At 22.5% G+C, this 18,102-nt stretch overlaps 1 protein-coding gene across 1 annotated transcript in view; it reads right to left on the reverse strand.

Annotated features, from left to right (window-relative positions):
* The window catches only part of LOC122500319 (F-box/LRR-repeat protein 14), a 54,859-nt gene extending 36,971 nt beyond the window's left edge, over window positions 1–17,888 (reverse strand). Inside the window, exons 1-3 of the mRNA XM_043609199.1 lie at window positions 17,764–17,888; window positions 15,737–16,013; window positions 11,546–13,906 (exon numbers count right to left, since the gene is read on the reverse strand). Coding sequence (XP_043465134.1) covers window positions 11,621–13,129 — 1,509 coding nt within the window. The 5' untranslated portion in view covers window positions 13,130–13,906; window positions 15,737–16,013; window positions 17,764–17,888 and the 3' untranslated portion in view covers window positions 11,546–11,620. The remainder of the gene's footprint in view (window positions 1–11,545; window positions 13,907–15,736; window positions 16,014–17,763) is intronic.
* Window positions 17,889–18,102: the final 214 nt, after the last annotated feature.

Consider the following 18,102-nt stretch of genomic DNA (forward strand, 5'->3'; position numbering starts at 1 on the left):
AAACTAGCTTACCAAGTTATAAATAATTAAAAATCTTTGAGAGAGTGAAAGAGTGGAAGAAGAAACTTACGCGAACATTGGAGATTAATCTTTCTAATAAAAAGAGGATTTTTCTTCATTATTTCTCGTATATAAAAAAGTTTTTTTTTTTTAAATGAGGAAACTTTTTCCACGATGGAAATGAAAAATGTCAAAAGACCAAAAATTTTCGTTATTAATTATTTTTTACTAATTGTCCATCGTTAATTCATTATTAATGAGGCAATAATTTGTCCCGTTTATTTTTTGTAAATAAATAAAAAATAATAATAATAATACCAAGGATGACAAATACAAAATTTGTTTTCCAAAATGTTTAAACCAAAATTATTTTTAAAAACAAATTTTTTTTATCAAAAAATAAATTTTTATAATCAAAAATATTTTTCAGAAAAAAAATACTTCAAAAGGAGAAATAAAAATCTGGAATCTGAAATATTTTCAAGGATCGAAAATATTTATTTGAAGGGGCAAAGAAAATACTTCTAAAGATGGTAATTTCCTCCAAGGAACAAAAATAGATTTAAGGAACAAAAATATTTTCGCAAGAATCACAAATACTTCGCAGAGAAAAATTAACAACTGGATAAAAAAATATTTTCAAGAATTAAAAATAATTATTCGAAGAAGAAATTATGAAGAGAATACTTGTGGAGATGGAAATTTTTTCCAAGGACCAAAAATACATTAAAGGAACAAAAATATTTTTCGAAAATATACAAATACTTTGCAGAAAAGGAATAAATTCTATAATCAAAAATATTTATACGAACGAATCGCAAATACTTTGCAAGGAAAAATAAAATATTGAATCAGAAATATTTTCAAGGTTCAAAAAATATTTATTTGGAAAAATCTATTTGGAAAAGAATTTTTTTTTTGTTAAAAAAAAGAACTTTAAGAAAAATGATTTTTAATTCTTCTAAACATCATAATTTCTTTCAAGGATAAAGAATATTCAAGGAACAAAAATATTTTCAAGAAACGAAAATACTTTGCGAAAGAAAAAAATAAATTTTTGAAATGAAAAATATCTTCAGAATTCAAAATTAGTTTTAAATATCCAAAAAATCTTCGAAGAATGCAAATATATTTTTAAAGACCAAAAATTTTTTTCAAGAACTAAATATTTTGCAGGAAAGGAAATAAAATTATGAAATAAAAAATATTTTCAAAAATTCTGAATACTTCGTAATGAAAATTAAAATTTTTGAATTAAAAAGATGTTTAAGGATCAAAAATACTTTGCAAGGAATTAAGAAAAAATTAAATTCTGGAATCAACAATATTTTTGAGAGTCGTCAAAATAATTCTCGAGGAAAATTAATTTTTGAATCGAAAATATGTTCACGGATCAAAAATACTTCGTAAGGAAAAATATAAAATATAATAATTATTATTATTATTACTATTATTTATTATTATTTTGTGAATTAAAAGATTTTATTTAAAAAATACTTTAATTTTTCCTGGAATTCAATTAAAATTGTATTTAAAATAATTGAATTGAATTTTAATGAAAGTTTTTTAAACTTTTTAAATAATTGAAATTCAATTCAAAATATAAATCAACAATTTTGATAAACTTCTTTTAAAAAAATAATTATTTTCAAAATTTTTAATAAAATTCCTTCAAAAAATTCAATTATTTTCAAAAATTCAGATAAAATGCTTCGAAAAAATTCAATTATTTTTATGAATTGTAAAATTCTCCACAATCATTCAATTATTTTTATAAATAAGAAAATTCTTCGCAGGAATGATAATATTTTTGTATAGAATAAAATTCTTCAAAGGAATTCAATTATTTTTATAAATAGTGAAACGTTTCGAAGGAATTCAATTATTTTCAATACAATTTTAATAACATTTCTCGAAAAAATACAATTATTTTTAATAATATTATTTAAATTCAATTATTTTCAACAATTCTGATAAAATTCTTAGAAACAATTCAATGATTTTTGTAAGTAATAAAATTCTTCTGAGAATTTCAATTATTTTCAATACAATTTTAATAAAATTTCTCTAACAGGTTAAATTATGTTTAAAAATTGTAATAAAATTTTTCTAAACAATTCAATTATTCTCAAAAGTTTTTAATAAAGTTCTTTGTAAATTTCAATTATTTTCAAAAAAATGAAATTCTTAAGGGCATTTGAACCATTATGACGTCACAGTTTGTTCAAAGCATTTGTTCTAAATATGTGACGTCATAATGGTTCAAATTCCCTTAAAAAGAATTAAATTTACAAATTTTTTTAATAAATACTTTACAAGAATTCAATGATTATTTTTCAGTACATCGACAATTTAATTATTTCTGGAAATAATTGAATTCTTAAATAGAATTTTATTATAAATTTTTTTTTAAATAATTGAATCCCTGCGAAACAATTTATTATTTCTACAAATAATTAAATTTTTGCAAAATTTAAAAAAATAAGTGAATTTTTGAGAACAATTTGATTAAAATTGTATTTTAAATAAGTGAATTCCTGTGAAAAATTTACTATTTATTGATATTATTGAATTCTTTCGAAAAATTAAAAAAAATGTTTAAAAATACTTTAATTTTTCCTGGAATTGAATTAAAATTGTATTTAAAATAATTGAATTCCAGCGAAAATTTCATTATTTTTAAAAATAATTGTATTCCTGAATTTAATTTTATTGAAAGTTTTTAAAATTTTTTAAATAATTGAACTTCTGTGAAAAATTCAATTATTTTTTTAAATAATTGAAATTTCTCGAAGAATTTTTACAAGATTTTAAAAAATAATTGTAATTTTCGAAGAAATCAATTAAAATTGTATTTTGAAAATAAGTGAAATCCTAATAAGAATTTTATTATTAATATATAAATAATTAAATTTTTTACTAAGATTTTGATTATTTATAAATTGACTTTTTGCTAAGAAATTTATAACAATTATTGAAAATAAATAAATTCTTGATAAAATTCAATTGCTTTAAAAATTTTCAATAAATATTATTATTTATTACAGAATCTCCATTATTTTCAAGAAAATTGAAATAAATTCTTCAAAAAAATTCAATTATTTTTAAGAATTTAAATAAAAATCTTGTCAAGAATTGAATTATTTTTAATACAATTTTAATTAAATTTTCTCAAAAGAATTCAATTATTGAAAAAAATGTTGATATAAAATTCTTGAAATGAGTTCAATTATTTATAAATTGAATTTTCGCAAATTATTTTATTACAATTATTGAAAATAATTGAATTCTAGATAAAATTCAATTACTTTCAAAATTTTCAGTAAAAATTATTTTTAAAAAACTCCATTATTTTCAAGAAAAATTGAAATGAATTCTTCAAAACAATTCAATTATTTTTAAAGAATTTTAATAAAAATCTTGCCAAGAATTAAATTATTTTCAATACAATTTTAATTAAATTTTCTCAAAAGAATTCAATTATTGAAAAAAATGTTGATAAAATTCTTGCAATGAGTTCAATTATTTATAAATTGAATTTTTGCAAATTATTTTATTACAATTATGGAAAATAATTGAATTCTTGATAAAATTCAATGACTTTAAAAATTTCCAGTAAAAATTATTAAAAAAAATACTCCCATTATTTTTCTGTATTTTAATTTTTTTCTTTCTTTTTTCTCTTTTTCGAAATTTGAAACGCACTTCCTTCAATAATTCCCTCTCGTTTCATATTCTACACTTTCATATATACATACACCCATTTTATTTATACGTAAAATATATAAATATATTCAAATTTGTTATGGTTACAGGAATTAATGTACAATTTGACATATAAATAAGGAAGCATAATTAGCGAAACAGAAAATTTCACATTTCGCCGATATTTATAGATTTTTATTTTTTTTCCTTTTCTTTTTTCTTTTTTTTTTTTTTGAATTTGCGTTGGGTGTATATGTCTTTACACATTGAATGTAGAACGTGTATGACCAGTTTCTCGCAATTTATGTAAACGTTGGTATAAGCAAGCAAGACCCTCTGTCACGAGACAGCATAACGAATGCTAATCTAATTTGACCAACTTTTATATAAGTGAAATATAGCATGAACACTGGAGCGTCAACAATTAGTCGCAATTAATTGAAATATGCGTGAGAAATATTTGAAAAACTAAAAAAAAACTTTTCAATATTACTTTTAAATAAATATATGGAAAGAAAAAAATTTTTTTTTTCTTCAACTATTTTCAGATGATTATTTTCGAAAATTATTATTTGTACTAGCAAATGTTACGCTCACTCGTGCGCGAAACGTGGTATTTAATTTATTATTATTATTATGCAAATTTCAATTTTTTCTGTTTTCGAATATCAATATAATAATTAATTCGTTAAGAATTATTTTTTTTAATCTTGAATCTGAAAGCATTCAAAAATTAAAATTTTTGAATGCTTTCAGATTCAAGATTAAAAAAAAAATAGAATCTCAAAAATAAAAATTTTTGAATGCTTTCAGATTCAAGATTAAAAAAAAAAATAGAATCTCAAAAATAAAAATTTTTGAATGCTTTCCGATTCAAGATTAAAAAAATAATTCACTTCTTAACGAAATAATTATTATTTATTGTTTTCAAAAAAAATTAATAAAATTCTTTGAAAGAGTTCTTAGCAAAAAGTCAATTTATAAATAATAAAAATCTTTGTACAAAAAACAATTATTTTTATATTAATAATAAAATTCTTATCAGGATTTCAACTTATTTTCAAAATACAATTTTAATTAATTTCTTCGAAAATTACAAATATTTTGAAAAATTCTTCGAGAAATTTCAATTATTTTAAAAAATAATTGAATTTTTCACAGAAGTTCAATTATTTAAAAGATTTAAAAAACTTTCAATAAAATTCAATTCAGGAATTCAATTATTTTTAAAAATAATGAAATTTTCGCTGGAATTCAATTATTTTAAAATTTAAATACAATTTTAATCAAACTCTTCTCAAAAATTCATTTATTTTTTTAAATAAAATTTTTTAATTTTTCGAAAGAATTCAATAATATCAATAAATAGTAAATTTTTTCACAGGAATTCAAATATTTAAAAAAGTTGTAATAAAATTCTATTCAAGAATTCAATTATTTCCAGAAATAAAAAAAATTGTCGATGTGATGAAATAATCATTGAATTCTTGTAAAGTATTTATTAAAAAATTTGTAAATTAAATTCTTTTTAAGAATTTCATTAGATTTCGTAAATATAATGCAATTTTTAAAAATAATTTTAATTGAAAATTTTGAAAGTAATTGAAATTTACAAAGAATTTTATTAAAAACTTTTGAGAATAATGGAATTGTTTAGAAAATATTTATTACAATTTTTCAAAATAATTTAACCTGTTAGAGAAATTTTATTAAAATTATCTTGAATATAATTGAATTTGTTCTTAGAAATTTTATTAAAATTGTATTGAAAATAATTTAAATTCTCAGAAGAATTTTATTATTTACAAAAATAATTGAATTTTTGTCAAGAATTTTACAATTTATGAAAATAATTGAATTGTTTCAAAGAATTTTATCAGAATTGTTAAAAATAATTGAATTTTTATTAAAACTCTTGAAAATAATTGAATTAAAAAAATATTTTTGAAAATAATTGTATTCTTTCGAGAAATTTTATTAATGAAAATAATTGAATTCCTTTGAAGAATTTTATTATTTACGAAAATATTTTTTCTGCGAAGAATTTTCTTATTTATGAAAATAATTGAATTCTTGCGGAGGATTTTAATATTCATAAAAATAATTGAATCGTTTCGAAGAATTTTATCTGAATTTTTGTAAATAATTGAATTTTTTTGAAGAAATTTTATTAAAAATTTTGAAACTAATTTTTTTTTTTTAAAGAAGTTTATCAAAATTGTTGAAAATAATTGAATTTTTATTAAAACTCTTGAAAATAATTGAATTTAAATAATATTTTTAAAAATAAATGTAATTTTTCGAGAAATTTTATTAAAATTGTATTGAAAATAATTGAATTCCATCGAAACATTTTATTATTTATGAAAATAATTGAATTCCTTTGAAGAATTTAAATATTTACGAAAATATTTTCATTTCTGCAAAGAATTTTCTTATATTATGAAAGTAACTGAATTCTTTCGGAGGATTTTACAATTCATAAAAATAATTGATTTGTTTCTAAGAATTTTTGAAAATAATTGAATTTTTTTAAGGAATTTTATTAAAAATTTTGAAAACAATTTTTTTAAAAAGAAGTTTATCAAAATTGTTGAAAAGAATTGAATTTATATTAAGATTGTTGAACGTCTAATAATAAACAAGAATATTTTATATTCTGTACTTAATAAGTGAATTCTTTAAATTTTGAATCTGCAATCATTCAAAAATTGCAGTTTATTCTTGAAAATATAAAATTTTTTAATTTACAAAATAATAATAAATGGAATACCACGAATAATAATATTAATAATTATTATAATAATAAATAATAATATTAATAATTATTATAATATTTATAATAATAAATAATAATAATAATTATTATTATTATAGTAATAATAATATTAATAACATAGAAATAAATTCAAAAGACGGTAGAAGAAAAGAAAAAATTTCGAAACTAATAATTGGGCCTCACGGAAATTTTTTGTCCGAAGAAAAAGAAAAAGTTGCCTAAAATACTTTTACAATTATATTGCAACAGAAAATTTTCCCAAGCGATTGCTAAATTTTATTATTTTATTTTTGTCAAATGCGCGTTCTTTACTGAAATTCTAATTTCTTTTTCAGGAAAATAACGAGAGGGGAGAGGGACCCTTTGAACTGTAAAAATTGAAGGACATTTTATGGCATCCAATTTTGTATTTTGTCAATGGGAGGAAAATTTCGAAGGTAAGGAATTATCTATACCTACAAATTTGAATTTTCGAAAATATTTCCCTTCTCAGCCCTTTTCAACAAAAAAAGAGGCAAAATAACCATAAATTTAATGTGTTTTCGTGACAAACAATGAGAATATGAATGGTTTCGAATTATTTGCCATTTTTATTTTTACAACTTTCAACAAAGTTGAAGGAAAATATTTTCCACATGTACGAGTTTTAGAAATTATTTTATAATTCTATAATATGTAAGCTTTCGATGTCAATTTATATTTAGAAAGTTTAAATATTTTCTGTTCGTCGCAAATATTTATTGACTTTATTTTTACGAAAAAAAGTAATTTCGGAATAAAAATAATTTAATAATTATAATTCTAAATAATTATCAATTCATTTTATTATTTATACAATTATTTATAGAGAATTATTTCAAAATTAATTTTTGAATCTAAATAATTTGACAAATAATGAATTGACTAAATTATTATCATTATTATCAATTTATAAAGAATTTTTACAAAATTTTTACCAAAACAAGTTTTTACAAAATTATTTCAAAATTCCGAAAATTTGAAATTTAAATAGTTAATCATCTTCAAATAATTAACAATTTGAAAATAATAACTGTTTTTACAAAAATTTTTTCACTGTAATTTTTTTACCACAAAAAAAAATTTGTCTCACTTTGAAGTTTCTTAAAGTTCCGAACGTTGAAATGAACGAAATTTATTTCTATTTAAATATTTTTTCGAAATTACTATAAAGAAGAGAAAAATAATTAAAATTAAATATTTACTTACTTTAGAATTAATTTTTTTAAAATAAAATTTTTTTAAATTCAAATTAAAAAGTAAAAAAAAATTGTCGAAACTGCAGGAACAGTTTTAATACATTTAATTAAAAATTTTTTCTATTTTCAAATATTTTTCACAAAAGAGAAAAATAATAAAAATTAAAAATTGAATTAGAGAATGAAGAGTAGAAATTAATTAACATTATCGTCTTCTAGGAATTTTTTTTTAAAAAATAAAAAAATTTTTTGCAGAAAAGAAATAACAAAGAGGATAAATTACTTTAAAAGATATTTTTACTTCTCTAACTATAAATCCAACTTCCTGATGTGAATAAATTAATGAAAAAAAAACATATTACTATTCAAGAAAATTTTTAAATTATTGTTATGAATGCATAAATTTTGCCAACTGATTTTTCTAAATAAAGAAAAAAGAAACACTCGTAAATAACAAAACAATTATTCTCGATTGTATATTGATCAAAAGAATTACGTAATTCAATTTTTGTTTTATTTTTTTTTTCCATAACTAATTGGAACTTATTGCGGGTTTTAAAATAAGAAATATGTTTTTTTTTCAACTTCTCAAGGAAGAATACTTGTCAGTTAAGTAATTTAAAAAAATCTGATCGTCGAACATTCAAGTGAATAGAATTGTTTGTTTGATATTCTATCGAGTACAGATGTTTTTTAAGAGAGAGAGAGAGAGAAAGATAGAAAAAAGTGCAGATGGTTTATGAATCAATTCATTATTAATTTTGTCTAATTACTTAATAAATTTCATGTTTAATTTAATAAAATTTTAATAAAATTTAATTATTTTTCATTATTATTAATTTCTTTGAATTAATAAACGTTTTTTTGAATTGTGACATTTTTTCGAAATATTTTAATCGGAAAAAAAATTTCGTTATAAGTGAAAAAATATGAAAAAGAAATTTTAACAGATTTTGTAAATAAATAAATAATGAAATAATATATAAATGTATAAAATATAATGAAATAAATAAATTTCTTAAATTAATTTATTTTCTAAAAAAAAACTTTATCGATTTTAAAGTTGTTAATGTTACGTTATAAAATACATTGAGGAAGACGGATTAAAATTTTTTATTAGGTACTTTAATTAATTTATATTCAATTAATAATGAAGTTAGTAAATTAAATGTACATTTTAATACCATAATTAATATCTATTAGAGTTTGATAATGTTTTTTTTTTATTGCTAATAATTAATTACCAAGATTTTGATTGAGCTTTCAATTTTTTTTCATTCATAAACATTTTTATTATCTTTTAACGATTAAATGAATAATAATTCAATGCGTATAAATAAATTAGAAATTTCGACGAATTTTAAAATGTAGAAAATAAAATATGAATTCAGCAACCGATGCAAAAAGAAAATAATAGTATAGAAAAATAATTTTAAATATTACAATAATAAATAATTGTAGAAAATGTTATTAATTCCACAAAATTTTACACATATTTTACAGAATTTTAAAAATAATTTTGTACTCCACTTTCAGTAATATCGAATTTTATGGAATTGAATTTTTACTAGAGTGACTTTTTACTTTTTTCCGCAGTGAAAGGGTTTTTATTTTAAGCAAAATTTTACTAAACATATTTTTATTTTTATTTTTAGTTAGAATTATAAATTACAAATTATAAATAAATATAAATTAAATATTTTATTTAATACAATTTTGCAGAAAAATAAAAATTCTCTGAATGGAAAGTGGCGGCAGTAAAAAATCTATTTCATGATATAAAATTCCTTATTTTATAAAGCAGAATTCTTATTTGGAATTATATTTAATTTCACGAAATAAATATTCTGTTAAATTAAAAATTCGAAAAGAATTTCCATTTTATAGAATTATTTTATATTAAAATATTTATTGTCAGAGGGGAATTCGTCGATGAATTTCCGTTTTACTAAATTGTTAAAATATTTATTGTTGAATGAAAATTCAGTTAAGAATTTAATTTTTACTGAATTTTTATTTCTTGAAATATTAATTTATTTTCTTCAATGTAAATTCGAGTAAAAATTTTCCTTTTAGAGAATTTTTTATTATAATCTATATTTTTAAATGAAAATTTTGTAAAGAATTTCTATTTGTTAAATTTTTATTCAATGGAATATTTATTTTGATAAATCAAAATTCGAGAACAATTTTTCTCTATAAAAGAATTATTTTTTAAAAAATTAATTTTTAGAGAGAAATTTGATTATAAATTTTCATTTTACTGAATTTAATAACTTCTAAAAATTACAACTTTAATTCTCTTAAAATTCAATTATTTTCTACAATTTTTAATCAAACTTCTTCTCGAAATCAATTATTTTTAATAATTTTCCGAAAGTTCTTAGAGAATTCAATTATTTAAATACAACTTAGAATGTTTTCAGGATCTTAATTTTTGTCAAATAAATCTGTTCATATTCTGACCTTAAGGCTACAATAAAAACAGATTTATTATTTAAATACAAAAATTCAGTTCTTTATAATGATTCTAATTGTCCCATGTTTTTTAAGTTATTAATTAATTTTCAAAAAATTATAATAATAATAAAGAAATTCTTAAAATTAATTTTTCAAAAATATTTTTAAAATAATTTATGAAAGATAATAGTTTTTTAATTATATAGAATTGAAAAATTTCCAAACAATTGAAATTTTTAAAACTAATTGTAAAAAATTTTAATGTTATATTATTTTTTGTGTATTTAAATTTTTGGAAATTTGTATTTAAAAATATTGAAAATAATTGAATTTAAAAAAATTAGAATGCGAAAATTCTAAGAATTATTTTTATCAAAAATATTTTAATATCATTTTTTTGTAGCTTACTTTCATTAATTACCATTTTTAAATTTACACTTTAAAGATTTTTCATTAAAATTTTTGAGAAATCAATTATTTTCAAAAATTTTTATCAAACACTTTGAAAAAAGTCAATTATTTTCAATTAAATTTTACAAAATTTCAATTATTGAAACTCTTTTTCATTGTAAATTTTGAAAATTTATTTAGTAATTTATCAAAATAGATGAATTGTTTCGAAGGATTTATTAAGATTTTAAAAAATAATTGAATTTATTCAAAATATATTAAAAATTGTTTTAAAAATTAAATTCTTCCGAGGAATTTAATTTAAATTATTTTCAAAATTTGCAATTAAAATTCTTCAAATGTTGATTTTCAAAAATTTGAAAAAAAACACTTTAAAAAATCAATTATTTTTAATTAAATTTTACAAAATTTCAATATTTATTGAAACTCTTTTCAATTGTAAATTTCGAAAAATAAGTTGCATTTTATACTAAAAATTATTGCAATATTCGGAAGAAAAGGCGAAAAAGTCGTAATTTTTGAAAATAAGTCGAAAAAAGTCCGAGGACTGTAATTTGTAAACATTTATAAACAATTTAATTTATAAACATTTATAAACAACAAATATTTAAAAAAATATTTAATTTTTCCTTCTCAAAAACATTGTAGACTGTAATGTAATTATTTTCAAGAAATACGTCTGAATTTTGATGTTCTCGAAAAAAAGAAAATAATTCGAAGAGACCTCCCGTGATCGAAATATAAAAAACAAGAAATCCCCCGAAAAAAAAACTGATAGTCGAGACCAATAAAAGTCCTATCACTCATGCTGCAGGGCTCGCGAGCGTGGTTTTGCACATAAAACTTCGATTTGGAAAAAGAGGAGTATAGAAAAAAAAAAGAAAAAAAAAGAAAAGAGTATAGGAAGAGTGCGAGAAATAAAATCACGTGTTCGCGCACGTGTGTGCGCGACATGATGCACGCAGATACGTACCATTCTCTCTTTCTATTTTTTCCTCCTTTTTTTTTTGTTTTTTGTTGTTGTTGACTCGCCCCCATGGAACCACTATCACCGTACATGCCACAGTCCTAGATTTAGCGTGTTGAGTTGTGGTAGCTTCATTATTCTTTCAAGTCCATTGGTCGTGATCCTCGTGCATCCATACAGATCGATGCACTTTAAATGTTTCATACTATCTGCAATCGTGTGCAGTCCTTTGTCCGTTAGTTTACTACACTGTCCAATGTTGAGTGTCTCAAGATCCTGTAGAGACTTCGCAATCTTGCATATACCCTCATCACTGACCTGACACGCCGATAGTGACAATGATTTCAAGTTAAATAAACCCTGTGAAATGTGAACCAACGCCTGATCACCAATTTTCTCACAAAACGAAACGTCTAACGACGATATTCTACTGCCACCCTCCGCCAAATAAGCCATACCAATCTCCGAAATATTATCACACGATCTCAAGTCAAGTTCCTGTAATTCGGTCATTTTCGCCAAGTGCTTAAGTCCCGAATCCGTAATACACGAGAATGATAAATTAATCGATTTTAACGTTTTTCCTAAACCATTCCACACATAGCGTAATGCTTCGTCGGATAATTTTTGACAGTCCTGTAGACCGAGATGCTCGAGTGGCATATTTAAATGCGTCAAATAGGCGATTCCCTGATCGGAAATATTCCAACAGCTTCTCAAGTCCAATGTTTTTAGTTTCTTGAGATCGCGAGCGATGATTAGCAGACCGGCATTGGTGATATTCCCACAGCCGCCCAATTCCAAATGTTCGAGATTTCGTAAAAATTTCGATATTCTATTGACTGAGGTGTCGGTGACTTGTTTGCATAACGAGAGATTTAATTTTGTCACTGAGGGAAAACCTTCGGACAGAGCATTTTTCATACCGTAATCAGTGACATTGTAACAACCGGATAAATTGAGTGATTCTAAATTTGGCATACACTTGAATACTTCGCCGGGACTTTTTTTCAATGAGAGCACTTGTACCCTCTTAATGCCCCTTCGCACTAAACTTGAAAATAGAGTCGGTGCTTGTCGTCGCAGGTGTAAACGGGCTTCAACCCCTCGCCACACGGAACGATGATAGGCTGCATCCCTCCAGGCGAGACAAACCTGTGAGACACGTCCACGATCACGTATATCGAGATAACTGAAAATATGAGCGAGTATTTCGGGATAGAGACTTGAGACGTGAGTGCTTGTTATTGAAGGCGATTGCGATTGGATCCGGGGTCTTTTTGATTGTGGTCCCTCGCTGTGTGTGGAACATGATAAATTATGGGAATTTGATGATGTTCGTTTGGTGGCTATCAAGGCGGAACAACTACTGTCTTGTCGTTGATTATTGCTGGCCAGGACAGTGTTTGTAACCGCGTTTGCGGCCGATTCGATTGATTCCGCCGTTACGTCGTCGGGTAATTTTTGCTTTTTATACGGTACCAAATGAGGACGATGGAGCTGATAACAATGACCGGAACGATTTATCAGTGTCGCGCCACGATTCGGCGTTATCGCCGGAAGTTCTGTCATCAGTTGGCTCTCTTCCATGGTTTTCTTGGATGATGATTATTTAGACGTCCATGTGGTTCGAGTTTTTCATGTTCTTCTTCTTCTTCGTTTTTTTCTTTTGGTGGAATAAAAAAAAGAGGATGGAAGAATAGGATGAGCGCAAAAAGGACTAGGGGCGGGGTGAGGAAACTGAACACGGAGCAGACGGAATGAGGGCTTCGAGAGAGTGCGTGAGTAGTGTGCGTGTCCGCCTGCTTGCTTGCCTCTGTTGGTGAGCGACGGGTTGGGTACGGGTTTTCAAGACGCCTCACAGAAAGCGATGCACGCCGTTCTTTTTTTCACACACACAAAATCTTTCACAATTTTTTAATTTCACTTTTTTTAATTTACCCAATACTTTTTATTTTTGGTAAAATCGACAGCGAAATTGTTGAGGTATATTTTGGAGCAAAATTAGAACATTCTCTTTCTTTCTTCCTTTTTTTTTTGGTTTGTTTCTTGATTTGAATTTTTTTTTATTAGTAATGTAGAATCTTTTTTCTTTTTTAAAGCACTAGTCTTTGTTTTTTCGTTTCTTGGTTTTTTTTTCTTGTTTTCGACTGCTATAAACTAAAAAGCAAACAGAGGATGACGTGCTAACTAATCCGGAACAACACGCTTACGGTCGCGGACTGGCGTGCACTGACGGACGGACTAGACTAACGTTTCTGCCTGCCTGCTGCTGCTGCTAGCTTACTCGTTCCATCGTTCTTTTTCGCTCCTTCAGACCCAGTACCGTAACAAGTGCGATCGATAAGCAACCATCGATATTAACAACTAAAAAATATTAAATATTTACTAAAAAGAGGGAAAAATTGATCGAAAAAAAATCAATTTTTGTTCACTTTTCGAAAATGGAAAAAATCCACGAAATTCAATTATTTAATGATTTTTTTTTAATAATGAAACATTTAATTAAAATTCCAAAAGAATTTCGTTACATTGGAAGCTTTTGATTAAGTCTACTCCAATAATAATAATTAATTGCGAGCAATTTTGAATAATAAATGTTAATTTCTTTTTCTTTTTTTGGATAATTTACAAAAAGAATTTATAATTTATTCACTTTCGTTTTATTACTGTTTTGAAATTTGGTTTTAATTCAAATACTTTATAAATTCGTTGTCTTGAAGATTTTAAAAACTTTAATTAAAAAATGAAACTTTGCAAAATTTTTAAAAATGAAAAAAATTATTTTCAAAGTAAAATTTACCTTCGGCTTCAATTTCATGTTATTTTTGAACAATTGTAACAACGATTTGAGAAATAATTTCATAAAAAGGTAAATTTTTAAGAAATTTATCTAATCAACGTTTAAAATTCAATATTTTTTTTTGTAATAATTAAATATATTCAATTAGAATTGCAAGAGATAATTTTGTTAATTTAGAACTTTTGATCAAAAGTGCTCCAATAATAATACAATTATTTCTTAAAAATAATACTTTGAAAAATAAATTATAACCATGAAAAAATGAATTTAAAAATATTAATTTTTAAAAAATGAAATAGAAAATTGGTTTAATTTAGTAAAATTAATATCAACTTTAATTAATATTCGCAAAATGTTTAAAAACGAAAATGAAAAAATAATGCGACGATTTATTTTAATTTTGGCTTCAATTTCATGTTATTTTTGAACAATTGCAACAATGTTTTAAGTAATAATTTCATAAAAAGATAAATTTTTAAGATATTTATCTAAACATCGATATCTACGTTTAAAATTCATTTTTTTTTGTAATAATTAAATATATTCAATTAAAATTCCAAGAGATAATTTTGTTAATTTAGAGCTTTTTATCAAAACTGCTCCAATAATAATACAATTTCTTAAAAAATATTAATTGAAAAATAAATTAAAACTTTATGAAAAAATGATTTTAAAAATATAATTTTTCAAAAATTGAATATATATAAAAAGGAAAATTGGTTTAATTTCTTAATATTAATATCAACTTTAATTAATATCCGCGACGTTTTTAAAAATTAAAAATAGGAAGTTTTTTTAAAATTCATATCGAATTTTCATGATTTTTTTATTTTATTAATGTCAATTGATTAACTTTTCTTAATTGATGTAAAATAAAAAAAATTATGAAAATTCGAGATGAATTTAAAAGAAATTCCTCTTTTTAATTTTTCGTTTTTAAAAACGTTGCAAATAATTATTAAAGTTGATATTAATATTAATAAATTAAACCAATTTTCTTTTTCATTTTTATTTCATTAACTAACATCAATTAAAAGAAGTTAATTAATTAACATTAATAAAATAAGAAAAATTATGAAAATTCGAGATAAATTTGGAAAATAAATTCCTCTTTTTAATTTTTCGCTTTTAAAAACGTTGCAAATAATGATTAAAGTTGATAATAATATTAATAAATTAAACCAATTTTCTGTTATATTTTTATTTCATTGATTAACATCAATTAAGAGAAGTTAATTAATTAACATTAATAAAATTTTTAAAATCATGGAAAGTCGAAAAGAATTTCGAAAAAAAATTCCTCTTTTCAATTTTTCGGTTTTAAAAAACGTTGCGGATTTCGGGATCATATTTTAAAAAAACCTTAAATAGCTTAAAAAACTAAAATAATTTACCTTCGTTTTGATTTATTTTTATTGTCGGCAATAATAAATATTTCCAGTGGAAGAAAACCCAATTTTTTTCAAATCAGTCCTCAAATTATGTCCAAATTTGTCCTTTCTGTTATTATTGTTTCCGCTTAGAAGTATTTTATTTTCCGATTTTATAAACTCTCATTTTATTTATATTTTATTCAATTTTGGAATTTTTTTTTGGTAAATTTACTCCTCTTCGAAAAAGAAACTGAATTTTGTTTTTAGAAATTATTCCTCCCTCTCTCTCTCTTTTTCTCTGAAAATAAAAAAAATTATATACATTTAATTAAGAATTATAATTATAAATATCAGTTTATTAAATAACAATTGGTTGAATTTTCTAATTTAAAGAATTTTTTAATTTTTTCTAATTAAAAAAATGAAATTCTTGTAATTTCGAAAAGAAATTTTCAGAGTTAAAAAATATTGTTATTAATCTAAATTATATCAGTTCCTAAAGTTTCGAACGTTAAAATAAACGACGATATTTTTCTAATTTTTTGAGCAGAAAAAAATTATTCTTAGTATATTCTATGAATATTTATAAATACAATTAGTTCTTAAACTATAAATGTTTAAACTAAATGCTTAATTTTAATTGTTTTTCTTCTTTGAGAAATTTTTGAAAATATTTAAGAAAAAAATTGTTTATTCGAACAAATCTAGAAAATTAATTTGAAAATTAATCTTTACCACTAAATATGTTTAGTTATATTGTTAAGTATTTTACGTATTAATTTTTAAATATGAAATACGAAAAAAAGTGCAAAAAGAGTAAAAGTCATAAAAGTTGTTTTTTAGGTTAGATTGCAATAAACAATTTTCTCTCCTTCGATTTTAACAACAGTGTTAATTAAAATATTCGATGAATAATGATAATTAAATTTCCACTTTCGATCGTATTGTTCTCGATTGAATTAAATTTCCCATCTAATTAACTTATTTTTATTTTTTTTAATTAAAACAAAGGCAAAATACTCTCAGGGGATAATGTTAATAAAAACTGACAGGCGGCCATCTTGGAACGGATGTTATCCGACAAGAAGGACATCGATCTTCAAAACCGGAAGTTATCCAACCACCAGTCATACGCATGCGCGGTAAAATTAAAATTTGCAAACGAAAATTTTTTATTTAAATTTGCAAAATAAAATCAAATTTTGAACTAAAAGGATTTTGCAAGAAAATAAAAAATGTTAATAAGACTCGAAATGAAAAAAAAATGAAATAAAAACAAAATATAAATTTTAGTATTTTATAGTAAATGGAAAAATCGGTAAAAATCAGTTAAAAAAAAGTAATTAAATAAATAATATATCGAACAGGGCGATTTGGGGGATAAGTACGACACTGGTTTTTCCTCTCTTCGTTACTGGATCGGTTCGTCACTTGCTCGGTTCCTCGAGTGCAAGTGTAGATTCCAAGATAGTCAATGCATCGGGTACACTCGGGTATTGCAGGCGGGGCAAAACACCATGGAAATGTTTCTCGATTGGTGGAAATTCTTCGAATATACACCACGTGACCTGGTCGGTAAATATCGATTCCGGTTGCGCCGTGGCGGCATTTTTAAGTTTTCGCTTAGTGGGGCGGGGCAATATTCCCCCCATAGTGTGTTGCACGTGTAGTTGTGTTGAATTTCCAAAGGGTTAACTTTGGGGTAAATGATGGAAAAACGAATTTAAATTTATTTTTCACACGAAACAAAACACCAATACTTATTCTTCTTGTCAAAAAAAAGGAAAGAAAAAAAAATACGGAAACTATGTCAGTTTGCAATGTAATTTTGAAAATATTTCAATTACTTCTCTATTTTCAATTTTTACTTTAATTTTTTTTCTATTTCAATTTATTTCGAATAAATTTAGTCTAACTTTATTGATTTTTGCAAATTGTGTCGAGAAATAATTTTATCAACTTCTAACGTATTTTAATAATAATTTTAGTATTTTTTAATAATAAATTTTAATAATAATTATTTTTAATAAATTTTCATTATTACTCACCGGTTAATTAGAAATCTGCATTTTTTCGAAAGTTGAAAAGCCCAGTTGACATTTTTTTATTATCCTTTGGTTATTTTTTTTTTAAAGAAAATTAATTTCTTTCTTAATTTAATTTTTTTTAATTAATTTTTTTTTTACTCTTTTTTAATTTCTAAAATGACAACTAAAAAGATAATTTTTTTGTATTTATTTTGTAAACTTATAAATAATTTTTTTTTCACCTTCAGTCTTAATAATTTAAAATGCAATTTAATTTAATTTTCATCAACAGGCAAATTTGTTTATGATTTTTTAATCCATGTAGGATTTTATACGAAAAATTAGTAAAAAATTCGAAAC

The sequence above is a fragment of the Leptopilina heterotoma genome, unplaced genomic scaffold (genome assembly GCF_015476425.1).
Source record: "Leptopilina heterotoma isolate Lh14 unplaced genomic scaffold, ASM1547642v1 Lhet_183, whole genome shotgun sequence".
Taxonomy (NCBI): Eukaryota; Metazoa; Arthropoda; class Insecta; order Hymenoptera; family Figitidae; genus Leptopilina; species Leptopilina heterotoma.